This window comes from Lepidothrix coronata, unplaced genomic scaffold, assembly GCF_001604755.1.
Source record: "Lepidothrix coronata isolate B3197 unplaced genomic scaffold, Lepidothrix_coronata-1.0 Scaffold103, whole genome shotgun sequence".
Taxonomy (NCBI): Eukaryota; Metazoa; Chordata; class Aves; order Passeriformes; family Pipridae; genus Lepidothrix; species Lepidothrix coronata.
In genome coordinates, this window is record NW_016690283.1 from 1,129,942 (window position 1) to 1,145,393 (window position 15,452).

The window sequence follows — 15,452 nt, forward strand, 5'->3', positions numbered from 1 at the left end:
GACACTTGTGTATCTTGTTTGTGAAATGGCAGTGTGCTCCTCTCTGCCTCTTACTTATGTGGAAAGATAGCATGGAGGCTGTCTTGTTTCATGCATGCTGCAGTGTGGGACCAGACTGCCTTGGGTAGTACCTTTTGGGGGAGCAGTGGAGTGTACTTAATGCTAATGTGGCACAGGAGGGGAGCTGGGGCTGTTTACTTGTGTTTAAGAACCATATCAAATGTACATTTTCTTTGCACACCAGCAAGGAGGCAGGCCCTGACCCAGCAAGGTAAATCAGCGGGTGCCTAAATGTAGCTCTCTGAGATGCTCTGGGTACTTGGCATGTCCCTGAGCACCCTGCAGGGTTGTGCCCAAGATAATTCCATGGTAGGACATGGGCACAGCCAGCCTGGCCCATCCTTACTGCCATGGATTATTCCCACATGGGTATTGCCAGCCTCCTCTGTGAGGGCAACATGTGTCAGTGAGTGCATGCCCATGCGGGAGCAGGACTCTTGCTGTCTCTGATGCAAGATGTGAGGTGGCAAAGGAGCCCACAGGTGAGATGTGAAGTGATGCTTTGGTTCTGTCTCCCAGTGCCAGCCAAGAGCACAAAGGAGAAGTAGGAAAAGTAACCACTGCACATGTGTTCCCAGAATCTCATCTAGGATGAGCTCCGGTGTATTAAATGCAAATTCTGTTATTGCTATAAAAGTCGATGAGGCTTGGTGGGAGGGGGAAATGTAGTGGGAGCAGGGCTGGTGTGCGTATAGCAGCTGGTTCTCAAAGGCTCAGTGTGTGCTGTGCTCATGTGGCATGAACGGCGTTTGTATCATCCCGTGCCCTCCGGCTGCTGCCCCGTCCATCAGGCAGAGAACCGGCTGTTGACTCTCCTCCTCCTCCTCTTCGTTTCCTGGCGGCAGCACAAACCTCCACGGCCCGGAGGGTCGCTCCGCTCCCCCTCACCCACAGCCCCGCGGGGCCAGGGGTGCCGAGCGGGGAGAGCCGCGCCGAGGACCGGCCCCAGCGGCTTAAGGTGCCGCGGCCGCTCCCGCCCCGCGGTTCCACCTTAACGCGGCGGCGGCGGCGGACGGGCCCATTGCCGCGCCGGGGGTCGGCGGGCCCGGGCCCCCGGGAGCCGCCACGCCGCCCGCACCCGCCGGAGAGCGGCACCGACACGGGTCCAAAGTGACAGACACGTCCTTGCCGCCGAGCCGCAGGTGATGGCGGGTCCCCGCACCGCCGCGAAACCCCCTCCGGCGGCGCCCGGCCCGGCCCCCGGCGGCGGGGCCGGGCTATTTATAGCAGCCGCCGCGGCGATATAAGGGATGGCCGGCGCGGGCTGCGCTGCCGCGGCCGCCGGGGCGAGAGCGGGCGGGGGCCGGCGGCGCTGCCCGGCCGCGGGCGCCTCTCGGCGGGCAGGGGCGGGCGCTGAGGGCGCGTCCCGCAGCCCGGGTGAGCGGGCGGGGAGCGGGCTCGGTGCGGGGCTGTTCTGTTCTGTTCTGTGAGCGGCGCGGGGGGGACACGGCCAGGCGAACAATAACCCGCGGTTCGTTCCGCCCGTGCCCCGCGGGGTGCGGGACAGCGCCGGGGCACTCGCGGCGCTCCACGCGTGACAAGCCCGCGGGAGGGGCGGGACCGCCGTGACACCCGGCTGTGACCGCGGCGGGGCTTCCCCCTCGCCTCTTCTCCTCTCCTCTCCCCACAGCGATTCCTGCCGAAATGCGGCGCCCCGCGCTGGCATGAGCCCCCGGGCCGGGAAGAGCGCGCCCCGGGCACCGCCGCTTTCCCTGGGCAGGGCTCGGTGTCGCGAAGGAAGGGCTGTCGCCGGCCGTGGCCGCGGAGCCGCCGCTCGCAGCAGCGCCGGACGCGGGACGGACGGTACGGGGGCTCCGTGCGGCGGGTGGGCTGCGGGCCCCGGGGGGCTTCCCTTCCCTGCCGAACGCTGGGAAGAAAAGGGAGTGTATGGCGCAGTGCTTGGAATGCTATGGGGTCCGTGTCTTCTGGGTGTGCGCGCTGAGGAGTCGCTCTGAGTTACGCTGTGTAATGGAAGGTCTTTTGTAAATTGAGGGTTTGTTAGGATTTTGCTTGTATCAGGGGTGCTCCCCCCCCACCCCCGCCACGGATTCAGAGCTACGATAATGTTTTACTTTCCTACCCCATGTGTCTTCTGATCTGATCTGGGTATGGCGAGGTTTCTTATCTTGCATTAAAACTGCTCTTGGACAACTGAGTACTTAGTGAAAGCTTCCATATTAACGTGTTTGAGTTGTTTGCTAGACTTTTAGAAGAAAGATAGAGATGCTATCTTCAATTACGAAGAAACAAGGAGAGAAGGAGGTACTGTTTTTTTTCTGGTTTTACTTTACTTTTACTTTATTTTTTTCTCTTTGCTTTAAGAAAACAAACTGAACCGCAGTTGAAGGACAAGGATTTTTCAGTTCTTGTGATTGGGATTGCTGGGGATTAGAAAGAAAACTTGTAACTTTTTTGTTGATTTGTTTTAATCAACGGCTCAAGAGCCCTGGAAACAGTGTAGAAAGAGCTGCTTCCTAGACAGAGAAACTAACATGCAGCCGCGCTGGCTGCAAGCTGAGGAGCAAGTTAAGTGTTAGACCTCGGGTGGACCAGTCTCAAGCATCCTGCATTTCGCTGCTCCACTGAGCTTCCCTGTCGAACTGTTCACGTTAGGGAACAAACTGGGACTTCACACTGGCAGGTCGGACTGGGCTTTTGTTAAAGAGCAAAGCACACAGTGGAGTCCTAACCCCAGTGTGAGGCTTTTTCCCAGCACAGGGAACTGCAGCCCTTCAGCACTGTCAGCTGGCACTGTTCTATAGTAATGTTACAGAAATATGAAAATCTAAGCCACCAACTCCTCAGGTAGCTTAAGTCATCTAAGTTCGGAGTTTGGTTGCAGGCTTAAACGGCTGCTGTTGACTGGAAATGTTCTGTGTATGTCTTATCTGGTAACTGTTCTTCATGCAATAGCTGGTACTAAGAAAAGAACACCAACTTTGTGGTCATACCTGGCTATAGATCTGCTTTCTGAATTTTCACTGTGAAATTATCTGGTTAGTTCAGGCTCTTTCTGCATGCGAGAGATGTATTTCAAAGGCCTAAACCTGTCATTTTTCTTTATGAAAGGTTCTTTCTGTTGCTCTGAATTTGTAAAGAGCTTTGCAAGAACAGGGTCTATTAAATTAAGAAGGCTAGTAGAAAGATAAGAGAGAACAAGGGGTGTGGCAAGGAAATTATGAAGTAATAGCTTTAAAAAAACCACCTCTCTGTAATATAGCCTTGGACTGCCTAAGAGAGGTAGAATCTCTATTTCAATATACTTGAGTCTGAAAATATAAAGCTGACAGCATCTCCTTAAAAGTAATAGTGTATATAGAAAAACAGGTGGGTTTCATATTATAGTTCTGCATCAATTTGTCTTTCTTTGATTTTGCTCCTCCATTCCAGGAGATATCCTGTATGATAGAGCACATAGCCCAGATTGCAGAGGGTCAAACACCCCACTAGCATGACTCCCAAACCAGAGCAGCTGCACTAGGGTCGGAGCTGGTCTAGCACCAGTTTTCAGAAATGATGTGAGAGGCAGTTCTACTTATTGTTTTTGATGGGTGTTTCCATAAGCTGGAACTAAGAACTACAGAAACTAAAATTGTCTTCTTCATGGGGGGAGTTTTTTGTATGTGTTGCATTGGGTGTTTTTTTCTTAAACTGGGCCTGAGGCTAACCCTAAGGAGGAATAAAACTCTATCATCTGGTGGTTAGAGAGGACTTCCTTCCATCTCCCCACACATTTTTTTGGCACTGGCAAAAGACATGTAATTTGGGGACTGGAAGGAGGAGGATGAGTCCTGTGTGTTGTCATTGGCAAAGTAGTACATGATGGCAGTGTAAGGGCAGGTGCATATAGGAAAAATGGATGCGATGATTCATTATTGTTGACATTATGCTGTGGTTTCTTCTGTGGGCTCTTCTTTAACTGCAAACAGCAGCAGTGCCTGTACCTGAGACCTCCATGGCCCTTTAGCTCACACCATGTGCTCCTGGTGGTGTTGAGACCACTGGGGCAGAAACTCTGCTCCCTCCTGCTCTTAATTCTGGACAGCTCCTTGAGGAAAGCTGTTTGGCTTCATTCATTTCTGCCCTTTCATTTTTATCTTCCTTCTTTGGATGGGAAATATTTTTTGTGGCTGGATTCAAGCCAAGAACCTCTACCCACAGCTGCCAACCCTGGCATCCCTACTGACCTGCTGGCTCCAGGTGAGTCAGTTCATTAAGATGAATCACTCTGCCCTCTGAAAGTTTTAGGCTCCAGACTTCAGCTGGACCAGTCTTAATAATTTGGTTTTACCTGGTTTGGTTGTCACTGCTTCAGCCACACTGTCACTCTGGTGGCTCCTCACTTCAGACTCACTCAGCCTTTACAGTGGGGCCTCTGCTGGGGTGCAGTGCCCCTACTCCTTATGAAGCTGCTTTTGCCTCAGCACTGTAACTTCTCCATGACTACTCATCCCTTTACCTCTCTTACCTGCAGAAGTGGAGGCAGGAGGGATTGCACCTCAGCCTGGGAATGTGCAGCCCTCAGTGCAGAGAGTACTTCAGACTCTGGAGGTGGAGAATATTAACATGAATCCACAGGAATGAAAAGGGGAGTGTTTCTGTATGGTGGTGGTGGTGGTGGTGTTTGCATAAGCTTTTACTGTCATAAATAAGTAGATCAGGGTTGAGGGGACAGATTCTATATGAAAAACAGGGAATTAATTTTCAGGCTTCCAAGACAGGGCTGAGGAAGAGAAGTGGTACTAAAAGATATGGATATGGAAATGTCCCTTGAAAGTGACCTTTTAAAGATCAGTGATATTATTCTTGGTGTATAAGGCACTCAAGTTTAATGAAGGATTGGGAGGATTTGGTCCCAGTGAAAACAGAATGAGCGTGGGACTGTCAGATGTGAGGAATGTTAGCCCACTCCTTGGTGGAGTTGCTGCTTCTTTCTCCTGTTGTTGTTTACAGAGGTATTTGACAGAAGATACTTACTGGGGAGGGGAGAATAACCTTCCTCTTCTACTTCCATGTCCCTGGCTGTATTTTTCTCCATGGGGAAACAAAGTTCCAGCGCTCCAGTGGGTCACATCCTGAGTATTTGTATCCAAAGTAAATCTAGAGCAAGTCCATCAACTTCAATAACATCTGCAATAAGCCACAACTGGCTCTTCCTGAACAGGGGAGAAATGAACAGCTGTTACTTCAGATTTTTTTGGCATACGCATTCTTTTGGGATTTATAACTCTCTTATTCTCTGTTTGAGAACGTAGTGGAGCAATTGCTGATCCATGCATGTGTCTATGTGAGAAAATGTCAATGGAGGAGTAATACGTATGGAAGCCTTGCCTAGAGATATGGCAGACTGGCCACCTGATCTTAGATGATGAAATAATTGTACAAAAATATGTCTCCTGAAATAATGATTGAGGGAAGAGGTAGGGGCAGGGGTGGGAGAAGTTAATATTTATTAGTAGTTTGCTGTACTTATACTACTTGTGGTACTTACTCTCCTGCAATTTTACTGCTTCAGACACTAGTTTTTCAGTAAGTGATGCTTAGTGCTGCTCAGGCATATGGGTTTCATCTGAGAGACCAGTCCAATTGCTGGAGCTAGCTGAAGAGATGGGAAACCTGCCCCCAAGTACCTTCTCTGTCACAGACTGGCCTGAGGTGGGTAGGCTAAGGTCAGCAACTCTTATAGATACCAATGAATCTGCCTCTCACAGAATCTACTTTTCTTCTTTCTAAAATGAGTTAGTAGAAGTTAGTTCTTTGTGGGGTGTGTTGGGGGCATAAATATAGCAAATGCTGAGGTACTTCAGAAGGCATCTAAGTATCTGGGACATGCTGGGATGGGATTCCCCTTCCTTCTTCTGGCCAGAACTGACCAGCAGAAATGCTCAGTGCTTCCATAACCTTTTATTAACTTTTAGCTAAATCTCATTTGCCTCAGAATTTGTTTGCCATTGATAGGCTCAAGATTAAAATCTTGAACTACTCGCTTGTACTTTTGTCTTCTACTATAGAGCAGCTTAAGAAGGTGGTGACACTCCTTCACCCTTCTCCCAGGTAACATAATGCCTGTCCTGCCTTCTCTTTAAGAAGGTCTGCTTCTGGAAAGAATGTTGTACCAAATATATAACTTTATGTGGGGTGGTAAAAATGGCATATTGTATNCACTTCTCTTGACTGTATCTTCCTGGTTCTTGGTCTAGACATGAATGTCACTGACGACTTCCTGGGGACTATTTTGTGTCTGAATGGTGACTTGTTCAGGTGACTTGTTCAGGTGACTTGTTCAGGTGACTTGTTCAGGTGACTTGTTCAGGTGATGGGCCAAACTGGTTTATGTAGTGAGTGGTGTTAGTCCACTGAAGACCAAACAGCTGCTCCAAGTTTCCATCACCTCCAGTGAAAACAGGTACAACTGCATCAGCTTGCAGCCAGTTTACAGTAAATCTACTCCTTGAGCTGTGGTCTAACCTGGTTAAGTGTCTCCTGCAGTCGGGTCTGTTACTCTTGTATGTGAAAATAAGTCTTGGTGTGCTTTCTGACTTACTATAGTGGAAATAAACCAAGAAGGTCTTTCGTGTACAGGCTCTCTCACCGGCATATATTAGTAACGCTCATCAGCTTTTGACTGGAACTTTGATGGCATAATTACTCTAAAAGGGTAACATATTCAAAACTACCTGTGTGACTTTGGGAGTTAGATTCCTAAGAGTCTTAGTCATCATTTTAAACAAGAATCAGCTTTTTTAGCTACATATACTCCTGAAAGTTTTAAGAAAAGGCTTCTGTTTATCTTGTCTTTAAAAATGCCAGTTTCCAGAATGAGAGCAGCAGCTCTGCCACTCAACTCATTTCAGATATTAAATAAGAATGTTGAATAAACAATTAAAAAAATACTGTGGTAAGTAGAGTCTCTTGGATAATCTTAATAGAGAGGTCCAGGAGGTAAAGATGTACTTTTCGGTCATCTGACAGCAGGATGGATATGAGCATGCATTTTCAGCTATGTCTTTAGGACAGCTGAGAGGATGACTGATGTCTCAGCTATCGCTGTAGCAAAACATACATTTCTCCAGACAGGATTTGGTGCACTGAATTCAAACAACTTGTGACTGGAACCAGGGCAAACATGGTTATCAGAAGAAACAGATAAACTCCGAAAACAGTCTTGCATGCTCTGTTTGTATAGGTAAAGCTTCAATTTGCTGTTAATCCTAGGGTTCTTTTTGAGCAGTGATGGATTAGTCTTGATACTTGTGAAATTTTTAAAGCATTCCTGTAACACTTGTAATGCAAAACATATTTATTTTGCAACATACCTGTGAGATAGGGACCTGCAATTTATCTCACTTGTACAGCTGGGGAACTGAAGTATTCACTAAAGCTAAACACAGCACACAGGATTGATCACACAGGAAAGTCTGCAGCAGGACAGGCAGGAGGGTGCTAAAACAGGGTCTCAATTCCCATGGAAACGAACAAGCTCCAGTCCATGTTTTTCCCATCAGGTTCTTCCTTGGTGCTTCTGAGGCACCAAGGGGGCATTTGTTTGGCTAGACAATTTGGACTTGGGCTTTTCTAAGGAAGAAATCTCAAGCCTGGTGATGGAAGGAGGAAGATAATGTATGTCTGGAGGAAGATGAGGAATGGGGAGCATCTCCCAGCTAGAGATGTTGCCGCCACCCCCACTTCTTCAGTGAGTCTGGCTTCCCCAATGCTGGCACGGGCTGCTTCCCAGCTAGTGAAACCATGTTCCTCTGGGCAAATCCCTGCTCTTCCTGTGCCCAGAGCCAGCTCTGCTCTTCTTAATAAAGTTGATATGAGTGGCTGGCCTGATGATGGAGCCTTCTGCCCAGCTCCACAGCCTTCTGTTGTCACTTTGCTGTGTCTCTGTGCTGCCTGGGCTCCCAGAGGGAGGAAAGCCACCGCTACTCCATCTCTGCCTTGTGAGGGGCACCAGTGTTTTGGTTTGGGGGAAGGAAGCTGTCCAAAGCTGGCAAGAGGAATTTTGTGTTTTGAGTGCATGGTGAACAGTAACAATATGAGTTTTAGTGCTCAGAATGTATCCAAGTTTATAGGATGCTATATTTAAAAGAGAGAAAAAATGAGTCATGGGCAGCTATGCTAATGCTAAGTATTTATGTCTACCTCTTGTGAGGCTGAAGGCAGCGGGAGTTGAGCAACATTCTTGGGAAGTGTCTAGAGGATTTACGGATCAAAGTAAAGCCCACTGAAGTCAGCTGTAAGTCCTGCTGTGCCTTGCTCGGGGTCCATATCATGTACCGTGTGTTTGGTACAGTGAAATATTCTTCTTGGAAAACTTGGGAGTGCTCAGTGCTGTTGAATTCCCTGGGCTTGGGTAGAAGTTTGACTACCTCCCAGTGGTTACTGTGCTGCTGCTGGAAAGTCATACTTGGGTCGCAGCCAGGGAAGGGATGTCACTGCTCCTCTTGGGCCATGCCTGCAGCACTGCAGGAATGGGTACCTGCATCCTGAGTGGGAGCAGGCAGAGCCTGGGCATGTCTTACTTCTTGTGCTCCTCCACAAGAGCTAGAGTCCCAAGAAGATGTAACATTGGGGTCTGCTGTGGCACAAGCTGATGGAGCTTTTCTTTCAGAGCCAGGGACACAAGGATGTCAGGGTTCAGATACTTTCACTTATGGCATGTCTTGACACTGATTCAGTTGGTGCTTGTTTTATTTAAAAGTTCCTTAATGAAATAGCGATCTGAGAGTGCCAGTGAATTCAGCTTTCCAAGTGTCAGCATGGCTCAGCTCCTGTCTCAGGTAGAGGAAGGACTGGAACTAGGATTTCACTGCTGGGTGAGCCAACAACAGAGTATGGAGATAGACTCTGTGAACAAACCCTGATAGCACCATGTGCCCAAAAACCGCAGATTTGGTAACAGCAAGGGACTCTGCAGCTCCTCTGTTTTGTCCACTTATTGAAAGGAGGAGTTTTTGAAGTAAGCAGAAAATAATTATTAAAGTGAAATCTTCAGCTTTATTGGACTCTTTTTGGTTGTTTTCTTAGGATTTGGATTTTTTTAAGACTTGGTCATATCAGTATGAAAATTTAAGCTTCCTTTGATGTATTTTTCAGTGGTACACTATTGCAGCCTGTTCTGTTTTTCAGTGTAAGGGGTGCTCTGGTTGGTGGAAACAAATTCTTGCTCATCTTGCAAATGTAAGAGGGCTTGAATAGGGATCTGCTATTTGCATTGCTGGAAGCACATAGCCTAATGATGAGTCTGATAGACAACAGCTGGAAAAAAGACCCACCCAGCTCAAGTTAAAAGGATGTTAATGGACATTGGCTAGTGAGAATCCCATCTAGTTTTTTACTTGAACTGGCCATCCCACTTAGAGATATGAAAACACCCCCTGTAGCATGTCTCCAGGCATGGGAACTCCAAAAAAGCATTTAGAGGATGTGATACAGACTCTTTGCCAGTTGATTGTTGGGACACAGAATGACTCTGAAAGAGTATGAAATGACAAAAAGTAACAGGACGCAGATGGAATTTAATCTCTGGACACATCCAGACACTGTTATCGGTCTGTCATCTGTACTTAGCATACCCAGATAGCTCATGAGTGGTCTGCATAGACAGCTGGCAATTTAGTAAAGATTGTGATCTTCAGAAAATATGTAGCTGATGTCTTGTGTAATACTTGGTATCGAAGTATTAGTGCCACCAAAGTGCAAAACTTGCCAAGTAGGACTTTGGAAGAAATTGTTCGGTACCAAGTGCTCAATCCCAGAAAGAGTCATGAAGGATATTCACAGAGTTTGTGCTGTGTGGTGATGAACTGGGAAAGGGGAAATCACTGAAGGAATCCTTTTGTCTCAGTAGTTCTTGCTGCCGAGCTGCAGTTGCAGACAGAGTCTGGTTTGGTGGCTGCTGGTGTTTCATGAGGACAAAAATCCCTAACTAACCTTGGAGCAGGAGGAGTCACACCCCAGTGCTCTGGGAAAAACCCTAAGCTGTTGTGAATTGTTTTTGTGAAACAACAATGCAATGTCAAGTACTGCCATTGTAGCTCTCAAAGTAGTGTGTGATCTCAGTATTAAAGCACCTGCCTATGTCTGACGTAGCTGTCCAAGGCAGGTATCGCCCAGCCCGTGCACTTCACTTCCACCTGAAGAGACCTTGGTGGTGAAGGATCATGGCTCTGAATTTAAGTCCAAAGGTCATGATGAGCTGTAGCAATGAGGTGGACTTGAATGAGTGCTTGCAGTTCTTCCCTCAGAAGATATTTTGTAGCTCAAGGGCAGAGCACTTTGAGAGAGACTTCTCTGTTTCCTCCACATGCTGTGGATGCTTTCAGATCTAATCTGCAAACAGGTGAAATGACAGGCATGAGGAACTGAGCAGACCATTTGCTTTTCTGGAGGTTTGGGCTGGTCTGAAGAGATACTGAATGTTCTCTTAAGATGCTCTGCTGAGCATCACTTCCTCTGCACATCCTGCAGAATGGCTCTACAAAGCACAAAGAGGCTGACAAGCTGCTGCATCACCTCAGTCTTGTGAACAGCAAGGGTTTTGTTACATGAGATTTACCTGTGAAGTATTAAGTCTGTCTTCAAAAGTTTGACTTGGACCAAATGACTGTGGAGCATGAAAAGACTTTCATGTTAATCAGCAAAGTTAGCTAAGAGAATACATAATTCCTTATTCTTTTTGCAGTGTAGAAATTCTGTTTAATTAAGCATCTGGGATTTGAATTATTTAATAACACAATAGTTTCAATCTACTTTTCTGTTGGGAAAGATCTCCAACAACCCCATTTTATTCCTTGGACTTTTAAATTATGAGTTTCAGAAACATTTCGAACCTCAGGAGGATGACTTACTGGATCCAGGAGGACAGAGAAATAGGACTCATATTTTAAGGTCTCCTGAGCACAGCAAGTCTCTCCCTGTTGTTTACATACCAATCTCACAAGAATATGGAAATAAATGCTAGGCTCTCAAAGTAAAGGAGAAAAATTGCATTTTCGGGCATATCCTGCGTCGAAAAAATGTTTGGTTTTGTACAGCATGAAAATAAATCCTTTTGCTGCACAAAACACTGGGAGCAGTTGGATGGTTTGGAGGTCAGATTGCCTCCTCTGGTTTGGGGTAAAAGCAAATAGAACAAAGTAACAGTAGTTGCAGTTCATGTGGGTTTGGAAAGACTCATGAAGAGGTGGACTGGCCTAGCTGAGAGGTGGGAAGGGACAAAGAGGAGTCACCTCAGCCATAGCAGTGAAGGACTGCTGAACTCTGGCAGTGACTGGAGGTGTCACCTTCAAGGCAGTAATGAAAGAGCTGAGGAAGTGCCTGCCAGTGTCCATGGTTGGGGCAGAACTGCAGGGGGCCCTCATGGGCAGCAGGAGATGAGGGACTTGCTGACAAAGCCTCTTGGCACAAACAAACTGCTAAAACATCTCCCAACCTCAGGAGCACTCCAGCTCCCCAAGCCCTCCTGACCCCAGGCTAATGCATTCTGGCTTCTGTTTGGGACTGGTGCACTTCAAAAGCCTTGTTGATTGGAGGGGTGGGTGGACACTGTGGGTGGAACTGGTGACCCAAAATACCATTTCCCCTTCCTAAGGCTGGGCGTATACCAAACTTGTGTCTCTGTGTGGTAAAAGAATATGAACCAAAAGTGCTGAGAGATGCAGTGGTTAAATTGAAACATGCTGTGGCAGGATGAAAGTAATCTTGTCCCTTACCAGCCCTTAATGCTTTGGGGGTTTATTTTATTTTTTTTCAAGTGGCTGTGATCCATGCTGTTTCTATCTGTGCTTTTAATAGAGATATTTTATATGCACAGACATGTCAAGATGCCATCGGGGTAAACCATCCCATGTTGTATTATAACTCACCAGGTCAAGATAAAGTAACAATATCTATAGTTATGTTTCAGCTAAAATTTTATGTTTGAAGTGTCGTTGAAGGTGATGAAGCGTAAGAGAAAGTCTCTTACATAGAGATCGTGTCCCTTGCAGATAACCCAGTAGTACAAAGAAGGGCCAAATCCAAATTTCTTGGTCTTTTTGTGAGTCTGGTATGTAATCTGTGATGCAAATGAGAGATTTACCTGAATTGCCAAGACTAAGGCAAACATCTCTTTGCTTGGTGTTTAAAAAATAATGGCATGCAGAGGAATGACATGAGATATACCCTAAGGTTAGAGAAACAGAATGCTGCATCTGGCTATTTTTAAGGAAAGACCTTGATATCTTGACTCAGTTGCAACTTTGCAGCAGGATAGCTGTACTTCAGAGCTGTGTGGTGGATGGCATTTAAAAATGGATCTTCCTGGGCTCTCATGGCAGAACCCAAACATTTCTTTGGAACTTCTCAGTTAAGGTCTGTAGGAGATTGAAACTTAGAAGAATCTGAGCAAGGAAGTGTGTTCAAACAGAAGAGCAGAGTAATTAAACCAGAGCAGTGCTCTGGAAGAGCTAATCAAGGACCAAGGATTCTCCTTTGAAGGTAGCTCTTGATTTAACTCAACAGTCTAGACTCAGAAACTTTGTCCAGTTACTTTGCTTTATTTGGTTCATGTGCAATCTTACCTCTGAATCGACCCTTCCCATTGCCCAGGGTAAAGCACAAGCCCTGTACTGTTGTGGGAGCCAGTGCTGTGTACCACTGCAGGTGCGGCTGCAATGGACAGTGGCACTGTAGTACCACTCAGCTAAAGAAAAATTAGTGTGTCCAACCTGAGTAAATGATGAGCAATGTGGTGATAGCAGTGTTTAACTGGTGCTTTATCCTCTCATCTCATCAAAGGTCCTTACCTTCCCCTTTTTGGAAGACTGAGTGGTGTGTTCATTGTCTGCATTTCCCTGGGGAGGGAGGTCCTCAGAGGGTCAGCTATAGCCCAGCACACCTCCTCATCCCTCCAGGATAGCATCCTCTCAGGGAGTTTTACTGAAGTTTCTGGAAATCTGTCAGTGCCAGCCTGATAAGACAGAAGGCATCATCTTTGGCGTGGGGTGCTGGGAGCCTGAGTACCTTGAAAGCTGACCTCTGAAATGGGTATAACCATGTGTGGTGTGTTTCTTCCATGTGAATGCTAGATCCAGTTTATAGGGCAAAAGCAGAAGATGTTATTGTTTGGTGTATGTGAAAGATGCTTTATGGCAGTGACAGTGGAGGGTGTGCCTCTCTCTTTTCTTTTAACTTGCATGAGAGTCTGCTTTTGCTTTTTTTTTTTCTTTTTTTTTTTCCCCCACCAAATGGTAATGTGGGTTTTGAGGAAGTTTATCTTTCCCTGGAGTTGTGAGTGAATTTCTGATGTGATTGCACAGAGGTAGTGGTTGTTGGAGCCCTGCTGTTGCCTCATTCATTGGAGGTGCTTCACTAGAGTGCAGAACACTTCTGAGGTATGATTTCCCATAGCATGCTAATCCAGTGAAGTGCTGTAGACTCACTTGCTGGCACTGTTTAAATCCATAATGCAGCACCACCTGCCAAACCACAGGGCATAATGGAAGTGTAAATGAATGTACATATATTCCCTCCCACACGGCTGCAAGTTGAATGACTTAAAAAGTTGAGGCAGAGTTTAGGCTGAGCATAGAAAGAACCAGGCTTAGGGTATCCTGGTGCAGGTCTGTGCTGAAACTGGAGGGTGAGGGGCAGGCACAGAGGTCTGAAGTTGGGTCAACTGACCTGTAGGGTCCTTTCAAAGATGTGTTGATTTTTCAAGTGCTTCTCTATGGATTCATCCACTCATGACACCTGAGAAGAAACTTGGGCATTCAACAGCAAAGTGCAGGTGCTGAGCAACACCAGCTGGGACCCCAATACCTCTTTTCTGAAGGGGTGTCCTTGTGAGATTCTTCTCTCCAGTGCTGGCAGAGTGAATGCACTTGACAGGATGGAGGACTTGAGTCATGCAAGGGTAAACTTTGTTCCTCAAGGGTGGTTTGGCCAGTTGCCCACTGGTCTGAGTGTCAAGGTATGTGTTTGCCACTGTAAGGCCTTGTCCAGGCTGGCAGAGAGCAGGGAGAGAACTGACAGCCGAGGAGTTTGCCAAAGAGAAGGGCTGAGAAGAGGCACCAGGGCTGGCCTGGCATATGGCTGGGATGCTGGCAGTGCACCCTGTCCTCAGGCAGGTTCACTGGGATGCTGTGGCTTCACAAAACCGTGCACACCATGTGTAGGGCAGAGGGCACAGCCACCCCTCACCCTACTCTTCATCCCAGTACCCAGCCCCAAATTCTGCCCACACTCCCCTTTGAGACAAGGCTGTTAGATTTGCCAAGTACAGAGTCAATTCCCCAGCATGCTGTACGTAAATAAGAGGCTTATGCTCTTGGCAGACACTGTAACGAGCCTGGAAAAAATTACTGTTACGAGTCCTGGGCCAGTGATGAGATCCTGGAGTCTTCCAAGTGACAGAGTAATGACATGGACCTGGGAAATGCCTTGAATAGCCTTCCATGCAGTTCTCGGATTTAGATTCATTCAATTTTGAGTAAAATAGGCCAAGTGCCTATTTGGGTAAGCTTAGGAGAGGGCTATTCCTTCATCTTCTGAAGTCCATGCTGGTGAAGCTGTACTAAAGCTCTGGCATTACAGACTAGCATACTCTGTGCTCTTCTTTACCTGTAAATGAGTATTAGATGGGTTGTGGGGGGAACCAAGAGGACTGTCCTCAACCTAGGAGCCTGGGAAAATTCACAGAGCCCTACAAGCCTGCCCTGTGACCCGGGGTGTAGCAGTGTTGCAGAAACATCAGTGTTGCCCCACAACTCACAGATAATTTCAGGGAACACTGTGATGCAAAGAGTGAACAGGCAATGTGTCGGTTTTTTCCATAGGATATGGACAATAACAGTCTTTTTGCCTAGGAAGGACACAATCATGAGTCAAGTTTTAGAGAAGATTTGCAGGTGGAGGACAGATTTTTGGGAATAGCCTGGAGATTCCCATTCTCCTCACCTTCTTCCATCTGCTGCTGGGACTTGACAGGATTCACCCATTCCCTCATGAAAATGCTATTACCACGGAACTTCACGGTCTTCAGCTCTTTGCAGCTGTCTAAGAGACGCAAAGTGTGTTTGCCAGGAGGGAAGGGAGTCTTTAAAAAGCCATTTATATCCTGAAGGACATCCGGTAGCAACACTGGAGATGTAAAAAGCATTAAATACCGAATTGAGCCTGACTGGAAGACAAACTTGGAGCCAAATACATTGACTGATTTGCGGGAGGGTGACTGGAATGAGATGGCCCTGTACCCTTTCTATCCGTTAACCATCTCCAAGACATCCATAGGTGCCATGAAGTCTGTGCATTGGCTCAGCCATGCCTGCCCTATGTGCAGACAGCACAGTGCCCATAAGATTGCAGTGCAACAAGCCATCCAGGAGCTGGACGGAGGGATGGATGGA

At 47.1% G+C, this 15,452-nt stretch overlaps 1 protein-coding gene across 1 annotated transcript in view; it reads left to right on the plus strand.

The window, feature by feature from the left end:
• Positions 1-1,709: 1,709 nt before the first annotated feature.
• The window catches only part of MRAS (muscle RAS oncogene homolog), a 34,611-nt gene continuing 20,868 nt past the window's right edge, over positions 1,710-15,452 (plus strand). Inside the window, 3 exon segments of the mRNA XM_017823588.1 lie at positions 1,710-1,815; positions 1,818-1,863; positions 4,179-4,260. Of these exon segments, the coding sequence (XP_017679077.1) occupies positions 1,725-1,815; positions 1,818-1,863; positions 4,179-4,260 (219 nt within the window). The 5' untranslated portion in view covers positions 1,710-1,724.